The sequence below is a fragment of the Myotis lucifugus genome, unplaced genomic scaffold (genome assembly GCF_000147115.1).
Source record: "Myotis lucifugus unplaced genomic scaffold, Myoluc2.0 scaffold_69, whole genome shotgun sequence".
NCBI classification, from domain to species: domain Eukaryota; kingdom Metazoa; phylum Chordata; class Mammalia; order Chiroptera; family Vespertilionidae; genus Myotis; species Myotis lucifugus.
In genome coordinates this window covers 2,982,944-2,996,143 of record NW_005871117.1, presented here as the reverse complement: position 1 = coordinate 2,996,143, position 13,200 = coordinate 2,982,944, and the positions used below count along the sequence as shown (strand labels likewise).

General features: G+C 32.9%; 1 protein-coding gene across 2 annotated transcripts in view; it reads left to right on the top strand.

Moving 5' to 3' along the window:
* Positions 1–13,200, top strand: part of ADK (adenosine kinase) — a 448,784-nt gene that overhangs the window by 290,177 nt on the left and 145,407 nt on the right. For both annotated transcript variants that reach the window (XM_006090233.2, XM_023755075.1), the window contains one exon: positions 9,145–9,315. In XM_006090233.2, the coding sequence (XP_006090295.1) occupies positions 9,145–9,315 (171 nt within the window). The remainder of the gene's footprint in view (positions 1–9,144; positions 9,316–13,200) is intronic.

Sequence of the window (13,200 nt, the reverse complement as noted above, 5' to 3'; positions counted from 1 at the left end):
AGTAATTTATATTTACCAAAGTCAGTAATCTCATATTTAGTTTTGTTTCTTTTTCAGCCATCTATCTACTTGAAGAATGTAGACTTACTCTCATTAGTTTATCTGCTCTTCTTCTCACCGTTTATGCATATCTCTTATTTGTGTAGAGATTTCTTTAAGTGAACAAAATAGTTTTACCTTTAAGCAATTTTTATCAGAAGAATAATCGAACCACCGTACTAAAATTTGAAAAATAAAAAATATTTAAATTATCCATAATTTTTAAACTCAAATTTAACCATTTTTACTTTTGGTGCATTCTCTTCTAATTTTTTTCCTATTGATTTGATGTAGTTTATAACCATATGTTGTACATATTATTTATATATCTTAGGTTTCATTTAACATTGTGTAGCATAAATATTTTCTAGTCTGCAACTTAGTTTTCATAATCAACACTTTTAATATCTTCAAAATATTCTCTTGAGCAGCCAATGGAAATATAATAGAAGCCATGTATACAATTACAAATTTGCTAGTAGCCTAAAAAAAAGTAAAGAGAAACTGGTAAAATTAATGTTAATAATATATTTTATTTATCTTACCATATCTGAAATATTTCTTATTTCAACAAGTATGATTTTTAACATTTTTTAAATTATACTAAGTCTTTGAAATTGTGTCTATCTTACATTTATAACACAGTTCAATCACTAAATTGACAATGATCAAAAAATAAAATGTAGTCCTACCAAAAAAATAAAATTATGTTTAACAAGAAAAATATTTTGCATTGCTTCCATTTTTAAATTTAAATAAATTAAATTCTGTTTCACGATCATACTAGCCACATTGTATGTGCTTCATTAGCTACATGTGGTTCCTTATATTTAAAGTAGAGTTAAATAAAATTTGAAGTTCAGGTCTTTAACACTAGCCACATTTTAAATGATCAGTAGTTAGATTTAGAGTAGGTTTTTATGCCAATCCTTACTTGACTATTTATTCTTCTATCATTGAATATTTATATTGTTCCCAGATTTTCAGTGAAAAAAATAGTATGTTGATACATTCATGAATGTATGTTTTCCCATATTTTGGATTATTTCCTTAAGGTAGACAGATTCTCAGAATTTGTTTGTGGTTTCTCATGTGTATTTTCAAATTATTTTCTGAAAAAGCAGTGTCAGTTGCACTCCCACCAATAGTATTAAGTTATTAAGTTCATGAACCTTTCTTCACCATTGAGTACTACAATGTTGTTTCTCAAAATGCTGGAGAGGAATATTTGTCTATATATTTATTTGTGTATTTCCCTTTCTCTTTTAATGAAATACTTTTTCATGTTTTTGGCTTATCTATTGTTGTCCTAATATTTGTTTAATTTTTAATCTATTTTTAAAGTTCTTTATAGGCTAAAGATCTTAACCCTTTGTTATATTTACTATAGTCATTTTTCCTGTTTTTTTTTTTTTGTTGCTCCCCCCACTCCCACTTGGGACTGGAAGACAACCCACTAAAGGTTTTAATTTTTGTATAGTAATTCTTGAGATAATCATCCCTCCCTAGGCTTGAAAGTCATTCCCACTCCAGAAGTTTGATATTTACTTCTGTTTTATTACAGATTGTCTGTGTTTTTAAAAAAGGAAACTCTTTAATCAAACTGAATTTATGTGGTTCTGTATTCTCAAGGAAAGAAACCAAATTACAAGTTCTTAACCTTCAGTCAAATCCAATCCTTACCCATTATTTATAGATGAGCCTTAAGGGATTACTGACCCACTCCTACTGCCAATGCATGTAAAATTTTATGCATATGGGTGTCTAAATAGACCCAAATAGGTTAAAATCCATTGGTCTGAATGTTTCAAAATAATTATCTATTTCTGTCCTATTTTATTCTGATTAGAGTATTTTTCTAAACAAAAGACTTTTTTCCCCCTATATCACTGTGTATTCACAATTGATCATTTTAAGGCATGGTTACTCTACTAGCTTTATTTGTTTTTGAATTTATATTCTTATACTTCCAAGCTGATATCTAAAGTTTATGTAGGTGTTTATGTACACACACATACACATCTATTTTTCAGATAATTGTTAATGGAAATAGTAAAACAGAGTTTGTGCTCTTAAGTAAGGACAACTAAAATGAACCCTAAATGATCACACAGAATTAAGGTAAACACTGGTGAAGAGCAAAATAATCATCTCCCTCCTATTCTTTTAGTATATTAAACAGCTTAATTTCTTCCATTCTCCCTGATAAATCCTTAGAGTGGTTGAGTAACAAATCTATGTATTTGAGATTTCTAAGCATTAGTCTAGCTCTGCTAAAATGGTTCTTTGGCTCTGCCTTAGTCTTTCTCCATCCCTCCTACTCTCGCCTTTTGTTTTGTTTTGTTTTCTATTTCAATGGGTAAAATTGTCTCGCTTCATTCTCAATTTTGATTAACATTATTCAACCTCTAAGTGCTAGAATTCACTTTGCTCATAGGAACAAAGAGTAGCAAGGTTAACTTGTAGACTGAAATCCCTAACTTTAAAAATCACAATATTTTCTTGATTATATAGAGTATTTTTCTAAACTATAACCATATAAACTATTGACCTATTTTTATTGCAAATCTGACACTTGGGGGAAAATTTTATAATGGTGCTGTTTTTATTTTCGGCAGTACTATAGTTTGGAACATGTGGCCTAGCAAAGGATATAAATCTGGGAAGAAAAATTATGGTTGGCATCAATTTTAAGTCTTTGCACTCTAACAGAGCACAAATCCGAAATTGTTTAAATACTAAATATTTACTTAAAGAAAAACAAGAGACCATTCAAAATGGAATTAATTTAAATTGTGATTTTGCCTCATTTAAAATCTTATAGTTTTTGTATATTCTTTATAAAATTTACAAAATGGAAGTTATACTATCCACATCACAATAATCTTGTGTTGCATTTTAAAGTAAAACACACATACAACATGCACACATTTGGAATGAGGCCAAATTTAGACTCCAGGGGCATACTGTTCTGTACCGTAAATTACAATCAGATGTATTTTAGCACAGATCAAATTTTCAGTCTGAAGTTGGTGAGAAGCCTAATTATTTGACCAGGTTACTATTTATGTAGACCATTCTATGGCTGTCTGTGGTTAATCCACAGCTGGCAGAGAGCTAGCTCTGGGAGGTTTTTATTTCATGCTGGAACAGTTTGGGGAGAGATGTGGGGGAGGGAGACTTTAAACTTTCCTCATTAAATGAAAGACTAAAAAGCAAGTACATACATATTACTATGGAGACAAGATGCTATATAAACTGTTCCTTTTAATTCTCCAAGTGACAGAAATAGCAAAGGAAACAGTTTGGGTGCTCATAGTTTGCAAATGACATGGTAGTTGGTTTAAAAAGTAAGAGGAAAACACTTAAAACATAATGTTACCTAAGACAAAGACTTGTTATCTTTTAGAACAATTGGATATTAGTAAGAATTAATGGATTGGTATTTTTTTAATGATAATAAAATGTTATGTTATTGTGATAGGAAAATATTTTATTAGAATTTTATTAGCAATACTCTAAAATAATAAAAGACCATTATAGTAATATCTCAGCATTTATAAGGGCAATACACCCTTCATTGATAAATCCCAGTACACATGATTCCTGTCACAAAATTAATTTTTAGTATTCATTTAATATTCAGTTTTAAAAAATGGAAGTAATAGAAAAACATATTTTTAGGAATATATCCATATTCCTAGAAAAATACAACCTTCCAAAAGCTCAATCAGGAAGAATCAGAAAACCTGAATAGGCCAATAACTACTGATGAAATTGAAGCAGGAATAAAAAAAATTAAAATTAAAAAAAAACAAAAAAACTTCCAGCAAACAAAAGCCCTGGTTCAGACGGATTCACAGGGGAATTTTACCAAATATTCAAAGAAGAACTAATACCTAGTCTCCTCAAACTATTCCAAAAAATTTAAAAGGAAGGAACACTTTCAAACTCTTTCTATGAGGCCAGCATTACCCTTATTCCAAAACCGGATAAAGACATGACAAAGAAGGAGAAGTACAGGTAAATATCCCCGATGAACATAGATGCTAAATTCCTCAACAAAATTGTTGCAAATTAGACCCAGCAATACATTAAAAAGATCATACATTATGATCAAGTGGGATTTATTCCAAGGATGCAATATTTGCAAATCAATAAATGTGATACAGCACATAAACATATTGCAAGACAAAATCATATGATCATATCAATCAATGCAGAAAAAAGCATTTGACAAAATCCGTCACTCTTTTTTGATAAAAATTCTCAGCAAAGTGATAATAGAGGGATCAAACCTCAACATAATAAAGGCCATATATGACAAATCTATAGCCAACACCACACTCAATGGACAAAAACTAAAATCATTTCCACTAAGAACAGGAACAAGTCAAAGATGCCCTCTTTCACCATTCTTGTTCAACATAGTTCTAGAAGTCCTGGCCATAGCGATCAGACAAGAAAAAATAGAAGGCATCCAAATTGGGAAGGAAAAAATAAACTCATTATTCTCAGATGACATAGAAAACCCTAAAGATTCTATCAAAAAACTAATAGTCTTAATAAATGATTTCAGAAATGTAGCAGGATACAAAATTAACACCCAAAAATCCATAGCCTTTTTATACACCAATAGTGCACTCTCAGAAAGAGAAACTTAAAAAAAATTCCATTTACCAATGCAACAAAAAAAATTAAGTTACCTAGGAATAAACTTAACCAAGGAGGTAAAAGACCTGTTCTTTGAAAACTACATGATGTTGAAAAAAGAGATAGAGAAAGATATAAACAAATGGAAGAATGTGCCATCTTCACGCATTGGTAGAATCAACATCATTAAAATGTTCATATTCACAAAGCAATCTACAGATTCAATGCAATTGCTATTAAAATACCCATGGCATATTTCACAGACCTAGAACAAAAACTCCAAAAATGTTTATGGAATCAAAGAAGACCCCCAATAGCTGTAGCAATCTTGAAAAAGAAAAACAAAGTTGGAAGAATCACAATACCAGATACCAAGTTATACTAAAAAGCCACTGTGCTCAAAACAACCCAGTACTGGTCCAAGAACAGGCATATAGATCACTGGAACAGAACAGAGAACCCCAAAATCAACCAAAGCCACTATGCTCAATTAATATTTGACAAAGGAGGCAAGAGCATACAATGGAGCAGAGACAGTCTCTTCAATAAATGGTGTTGGGAAAATTGGACAGGTACGTGCAAAAAAAACCCACCAACTTACACCATTCATAAGAATACAGTCAAAATGGGTAAAAGACGTAACATAAGATGTGAAACCATAAAAGTCCTAGAAGAAAAATCTCAGACATGTCTCATATCAACATGTTTGCTGATACTTCTCCTAGGGCAGTGGTCGGCAAACCGTGGCTCATGAGCCACATGTGGCTCTTGGCCCCTTGAGTGTGGCTCTTCCACAAAATACCATGTGCAGGCGCGCACGTACAGTGCAATTGAAACTTCGTGGCCCATGCGCAGAAGTCGGTTTTCAGCCTGAGCAAGTCTATTTTGAAGAAGTGGCATTAGAAGAAGTGGGAGGTGTTGGTCGGTCGGGCCATGGGAGATGCGGCTCAGGCGGGCCACGGGATACGCAGCGTGGGGGAGGTGCGCGCGATTCATGCACGAGTTGAGTGAGCCAGTCAGTCAGCAGTCTCATTGTGCAGTGGTTAGTGCTAGTTGCGTCAGCAAGTTGCGTGCGGGTGACAAAAGTACCTACTCAAAATATAAAGTTACCTGTATTTTTCCAACCAGCTGCAAATCCTACAGGTATTTTTGTCGTCAATTTAAGAATTGTAATTCTTTTGTGTTGGTGGCTTTATTATTATAAAATGAAACATTTTTTTTAGGTGCCCTGTTTGACATGGCTACAAAGAAGAAGCAAAGAAAAACGAAAGACGAAAACCGTGAATTTAAAGTTGAATTTAAAGTTGAATGTACCTACCTATATAGTTTAAGTTTAAAAAATTTGGCTCTCAAAAGAAATTTCAGTCGGCGTACTGTTGATATTTGGCGCTGTTGACTAATGAGTTTGCCGACCACTGTCCTAGGGCAATGGAAACTAAGGCGAATATAAACAAATGAAACTGAATTAAAATAAAAAGCCTCTGCACTGCCAAAAACCAAACCAAACCAAAAAAAAAACACATCAACAAAATGACAAGAGAGCCCACTACATGGGAGAACATATTTGCCAATGATTGATCCAATAAGGGGTTAATCTCCAAAAAATATAGGGAACTCATACAACTTAGCAAAAGGAAGACAAACAATCCAATTTAAAAAATGGGCAAAGGACCTAAATTGATACTTCTCCAAAGTGAACATATAGAAAGCCAAGAGACATATGAAAAAACTAGTGGCCCAGTGCACGAAATTCATGCATGAATCAATCATTGGCAAATATGTTCTCCCATGTAGTGGGCTTTTTATCCACTCATCTGCTGTTTTCCACACTGGATGCATCAACAAATCAACAGACTGTTGAACCTCAGAGGGAAGGCAGGGGAGGGTGGGTGGGAAGAGATCAACCAATGAACTTGTATGCATATATGCATAACCTGTGGACACAGAATGGGGTGGTGAGGGCTTGGGAGGAGGGGGATGGGAGCGGACTGGAAGAGGTTAGTGGGGGCAAAAGAAGGACTTATGTAGTACTTTCAACAATAAAGATTTAAAAAATAAATACAAAAAAGAAAAACATCTTTTTTTTCTTTTTAAACTTTCTAAAGTTGGCATGATAGAAGTGCTTAGTCCAGGGGTGGGCAAACTTTTTGACTCGAGGGCCACAATGGGTTCTTAAACTGGACCGGAGGGCCGGAACAAAAGCATGGATGGAGTGTTTGTGTGAACTAATATAAATTCAAAGTAAACTTCATTACATAAAAGGGTACGGTCTTTTTTTTTGTTTGTTTTATTCATTTCAAACGGGCCGGATCCGTCCCGCGGGCCGTAGTTTGCCCACGGCTGGCTTAGTCCCTTAGTTGTAAATGAATATTTCAATAGCTTTGTTGGTAACTTTTAAAATAAGTTTCCTTCACATTTTCTAGGTTACTCTTCAATTTATAAGCTGCTCTTCTCCCCTTCTGGTTCCCTCACTTCCTCTGGTTTCGTGCTCTAATTATTCTCCCTCTCTTGCTTCTTCATTCTTTTTCTCCACTAGTTCCTTTTCATTGAAGAGCAAAAATGCTCAAACTTTATTTTGTTTATTTTATTAAAACAACTCTCCCACCCCTTATCCCCACTAAAAATATCGTCCTGCTCTTTTCTTCTCTATTGTCTGTTCAAACTAGGAGCATTATCTTCGCAGTCATTTCAATCCAACCAAGCTCCATCACATGTAAACTATGACCTGAGGGACATTTCTTAACTTTCCTATCTTGCCATCTTTATTCATAAAATGAGAATAATAATAGTATCCACCTCGTGGGTTTGATGTAAGGAAAAAATGGTAATAACTGAGTTAATATACATAAAGCTTTTAGTATAGTATTTGGAACACAATAATTCAGTAAATTTCAGGTGATTTTATATTATTCACCAATAAATCCTCCAAAATAATTTATAATCCTTACTCTTTACTTTCTCATTCCTTCTTTAACAAGTATCTCTTTGTACCTTCATAACATAAGTACATTCTCCTGTGGCTTTTACATCAAATCCTGTGGCTTTTGCTCAGTCCTTTCTCTACCCATTAATCGCATTGCGTATCATTAACTCTTCTAGAGATTTCCCTTGTTCGATTTTTCTTTCATCACTTTTACTGTCCTCATTTGTCTCCTTTCCCCCCTTTATTGTCCTCTTGTTCTCTCCTTTACTTTTTTCTTCTATCCCCTAATTTTTGTTCTTCTCCATTCTGTGGTTTGTCCTCTTCTTTTTCTCCATTCTCTTCCTTGGTAATTACAACCCTCTTTACTATCACTGTCCAGAGCCTTTCTCCTGAGTCCAACTTTCTCATATATATTAGGGGGGTCCCTTAACACCACAAAGAGAGTATAAACACAACTAAACACTCTTCATTTCCATCTAAACCAGGTCTTATTCTGGACGTTTTTATTTCTATTAATGGTAGAACCGTATTCAAAATCTCAGTCATCTCCGGACTTTTCCTTTGTCCCTTACATCTTAAACAATTGGAAGTGCAGAATGTTCCCAGGATGATTACCTTTTGCAGAACTAAATGTAGCTTTGATTGACTGTTGCTAAATTTTTGCTGTCCACATTAACATTTCTTTAAATTTTCTTACAAGTTTGTTATTCCATTCTTTCAAGGGAAACTTTATTATCCACGATCCTTTCCCACCCCACCTAAGACTCCTAATTTGCCCCTCCAGGCCCTTTGTGTTGTTCACCTGGCTGGCCTATCCAGCTTTATCATCTATTGCCCGTTATTTATTCCTCCACGCACTTGTTCCCCATTCAAACCAATTTCCTATATAAGCATCCACGTCTTTTCTTATGCTTTCTTCATCTAAAATGCGTAGATATATTTTAAAGACTTTTACTAATGTGTCAGACATAGATATATAGCATTTTAAAATATAGCTTTCCTGACATGAAATTTTAATTAAAATATTTCTAACTCAGATCTTCCTTTAAAAAATCAGTTTAGATATTAATAAGGTAACAAACTATGATCTTAATAAACTAATTTAATCTTTAAATAAATATCATGTTACGTTTACAAGAATATGAAGTGTCTCTAAGAAGCTTGAGGGATCCAATCTGCCTTCATTACTATTTCTCTGATTTAAATGTAATTATTGTCTTGAATGAGACCTTTCAAATATTTTTTCTTATGTAGATATCCAGAAATTCTTTAGTGTTGAGTATACAAATCTAATATGAAATAAGTAATGTTATACTCTAACGTAATGGCACGTATCAAACATACAGTACTCATATAATAAACTTTTCTCCTGATCAAATGCTGCTGTTTTCTGCCTTCCATTTTTTACTGTATTTTAAAGTGTGTATTATATGAGCTTTTTGTATTTTATATAGGTTTCTTTTATTCTCACTGAGAGTGACTAGGGAGATTGCATTTCTAATTTTTCCTTCTTTTTTTTCTTTACCCAGGGCTTTTTTCTTACCGTTTCACCAGAGTCGGTGTTAAAAGTGGCTCAGCATGCTTCTGCGAACAACAGAATTTTCACTTTGAACTTGTCTGCACCATTTATTAGTCAGTTCTACAAGGAACCATTGATGAAAATTATGCCTTACGTTGACATACTTTTTGGAAATGAGACAGTGAGTTACTCGTTTTCCTTTTTTTAAGTGCCTGTGCTTTTTGGTATCTGGTTTGTGTATAAGTTTAGAAATTATATAAATAAAAACCAAAACATTTACATACATATATTTGAGAATTATACAATAGAACTGCCTAAGTTTGGAACATTAATTCGGTATTTCCAGTATTTCCTTCAGTATATGTTAATTTCTTACATAGTAAAAAAAACCTCTTTTTAAAGGGGTAGGTTATTGAAGTTTATAATTTACATATAGTAAAATTCACTCTTTTTACCATACATTTCTATGAGCTTTTGCAAATGCAATAAACCTGACATATAACCATGACCACAGTCAAGATAAAAACCACTTTCATCACTACCCATTTTAGTCAATCCTTCTCCCCATCCTGAGCCCTTGACATAAACTAATTTGTTTTCTGACCAGTAAAATAATGTTTTCCTCTGAAATTTTCATGAACTAAGGTAAGAGACATCTAGTTTAAAATAAATGTTTTATGAAGTTAAGTAGCTCTTCAAAGTGTGACTCTATCTAATTTAATAAATTATGAGTAAATGTTTATATGTTATAATTTGTATTAAATCTCTTTATTAATAGTATCATTTTTGCTAATATTTATATGTTATATTTGATGGTGATGAATGGAATTGTATTTGAACTTTTGCAGCCTTTTCTTTTTATCAAGAATATACTTTAATTCTAAATTAGTGGAAAATAATTTTTTCTCCTTTAGATTTAGAGCTTTTGTCTAACCTGTATACTTTAATAATCCAGGAAATAGGGAAAAAAGAGAACTTTAGTGTATCTTCATTTGACCTGGGCAGTATTACTTAATTTCATGAATCTTGGGGTCTTTATATGTAAAGTAAACATGTTCTTAATTATACCAGAAGTCTATTCTAATTCTAATTCCATGGTTCTAACATAGTTTGGTTGTATTCACTAATTTTGTATCTAAATGAGATCACTGTGTTGTCTTCCTAGAATAACATCAAATTTAACCTGGAAATAATTAATGAAATCAACCTGGATGATTTCTAGTAAGAATATGGTATGAATATCTTTAAAAGCACTAACAAGTCAAAGGAAATGCTACATTCTTGATGATTTACAAACTAACTTAATGGCAAGAAGTAATGGTAAAAGCTTTAAATCCCTATGTATCTCCTAGAAGTCTCACTTGACTAAAATATATCTTTTAGATTTTCCTTATTGCCAGTTTTATTTTCTGAAGGGTACAGGAAGTAACTAGGAAAAGCGCTACTCTAGCCCTTTAAATAACATAAAAGAATTGGTCATCAATATGGTAGTCTGAGAATTTGGGGAGAAATTGATGCTCTGACTTCTTTTTTTTTTCTGAATTCTTTTTCTTTTTTTTATTGCTTTCAGAGAGGAAGGGAGAGGAAGAGCGAGATAGAAACATCAATGATGAGAGAGAATCATTCATTGGCTGCCTCCTGCACGCCCCCTACTGGGGATCGAGCTGGCAACCCTGGGCATGTGCCCTTGACCGGAATCAAACCTGGGACCCTTTGGTCTGCAGGCCGACGCTCTATCCACTGAGCCAGACCAGCTCTTTATAGTCAGAAAAGATCAGACTGGCAATACTTAAATAGATGCTCTAGACTAGAGTCTAGACTTTAAGAAGACAAACTTGTAAAAACCTTTTAAAAAGATAAATATGATTCCAAAGAATCAGACTTCAGATGTAAAGACAACTTGAGAGGTTTGAAAACAATCAAAAATTCAACTCTGACTTTATAATCTCAAATGACCTTAATTAGGAAGAAAATGGGAGGAATCTTAAGAAAACAATACAGAGCACACAGAAAACTTTAAGAAGAGCTTCCATTTATTAAACACAGGTAAAAAAAAAAAAAAAGAAAAGAAAAGATAGAAAGCATTTCTAAAACCAGGAAACAGTGCTAAAAGTTTGACAGAGATATATGAAAATAGAAAAGAATAGAAGCCCCAAAATGATTAGGTTTGCAGAAAATGCTGATGATATAAAAATGGTCTTTACTTTAAAAAAAAAAAAAAAGACTCCAAATGCACAGACAACAACAGAAAAAGTAATTGGACTTCATCAAAATTAAAATGTTTGTGCATCAGAAGACACTTCCTTTTTATGTCTATATATTTTTATTTATTTCAGGAGGGAAGGAAGAGAGAGAGAAAAAGAGAAAAACATCAATGGTGAGAGAGAATCATTCATCGGCTGCCTCCTGCACGCACCCGACTGGGGATTGAGCCCACAACCCAGGCATTTGTCCTGACCGTGACCTCCTAGTTCATAGGTGATAATGCTGTACCACTGAGCCACACCAGCTGGGCAAAGGACATTTTTAAGAAAGTGAAAAAGACAATCCATGGAATGGAAGGAAAGATTAATAAATAATACATCTGATAAGGAATTAATATCCAGAACATATGTCTTAACAACAAGAAAATAACCCAATTCCAAAATGATCAAAGAACTTAGTAAACATTTCTCCAAAGAAGATATCTAGCAAGCACATAAAAGATGCTCACCATCACTAATCATTAGAGATATGTATATGAAAGCCAAAATAAGATACCACTTGGCACCCAGGAGGATGACTAGTACCAAAAATATTGAAAAATAAATGTTAACAGGATATGTAGAAATTAGAACCCTTGTGCATTGATGGTGGGAATTGAAAGGCTGCAGGAAAACAATTTAGTGGTTCCTCAAAAAGTTAAACATAGATTTATTCCATTTGATCCAGCCATTCCATTTCTACTTTATACCCCAAATACCTGAAAACAGGGGTTCAAATACTAATGTTTATGGCAGCATTATTCACAATAGTCAAAAGTTAGAAACAGTTCAAATGTTGTTCCTCATTAGATGAATAAACAAAATTTGGTATATACAGTTGATTCTTGAGCAACATGGGTTTGAACTGTGCAGGTCCACTTATATACAGGGGTTTTTTTTTCAATAAATATGAACAGTGCTGCAAATGTATTTCGTCTTATGATTTTCTTAATAGCATTTTCTTTTCTCTAGCTTCATTTATTGTAAGAATGCAGTATATAAAACATCATATACAAAATATGTGTTAATCAACTGTTAATGTTATCAGTAAAGCTTCTGGTCAACAATAGGCTATTAGTAATTTAGTTAAGTTTTGGGGAAGTCAAAAGTTATACAAAGATTTTCAACTGCATGTTATTCAAGAGTCACTGTACATACAATGGAATATATTATCTAAACTTAAAAAGGAATGTAATTGCAATACATGTTACAGCATGAACAAACCTTGAAAACATTAAGTGAAATAAGCCATAAACAAATAAACAACTATTGGATTTTCCTATGGCGAGTCTACTTATAAGTGGTACCTAGAATAGTCAAATTCATACAGACAAACAGTAGAATAATAGTTTTAGGCACTGGGGTAAAGAGGACAACAAAAGTTCTGGAAATAGATAGTAGTGATGGTTGCACAACACTGTAAATGTACTTTATGTACTGAATTTAATACTTGAAATGGTAAAATTATATATATATATTACCACATTAAAAAAAATGATTGATTCTACAAACCAGAAAAGTTAAAGTTTGACTGGAACTTAGTATAGATTATATTAGAACTCATTTTTCCCTACCCAGAAGAGAAAGTGATAAAATTATAAGCTGCTACATGGCTACAAGTCATGTATGTTTAATTTTTTGGTGTGATTAGTATTCATATGAATTCATTTCAACAGATACATAGTGCTTATTTTGGCAGACCAATAAACAGTGGGTGTATAATATATTTGAGACAATCTGTCATAATATGGGTTATAGAATAATAAATATTGGATATAGGGCAATTAGATATATTTGGTGTTTTGTTGAACTAGTTTCAGAAA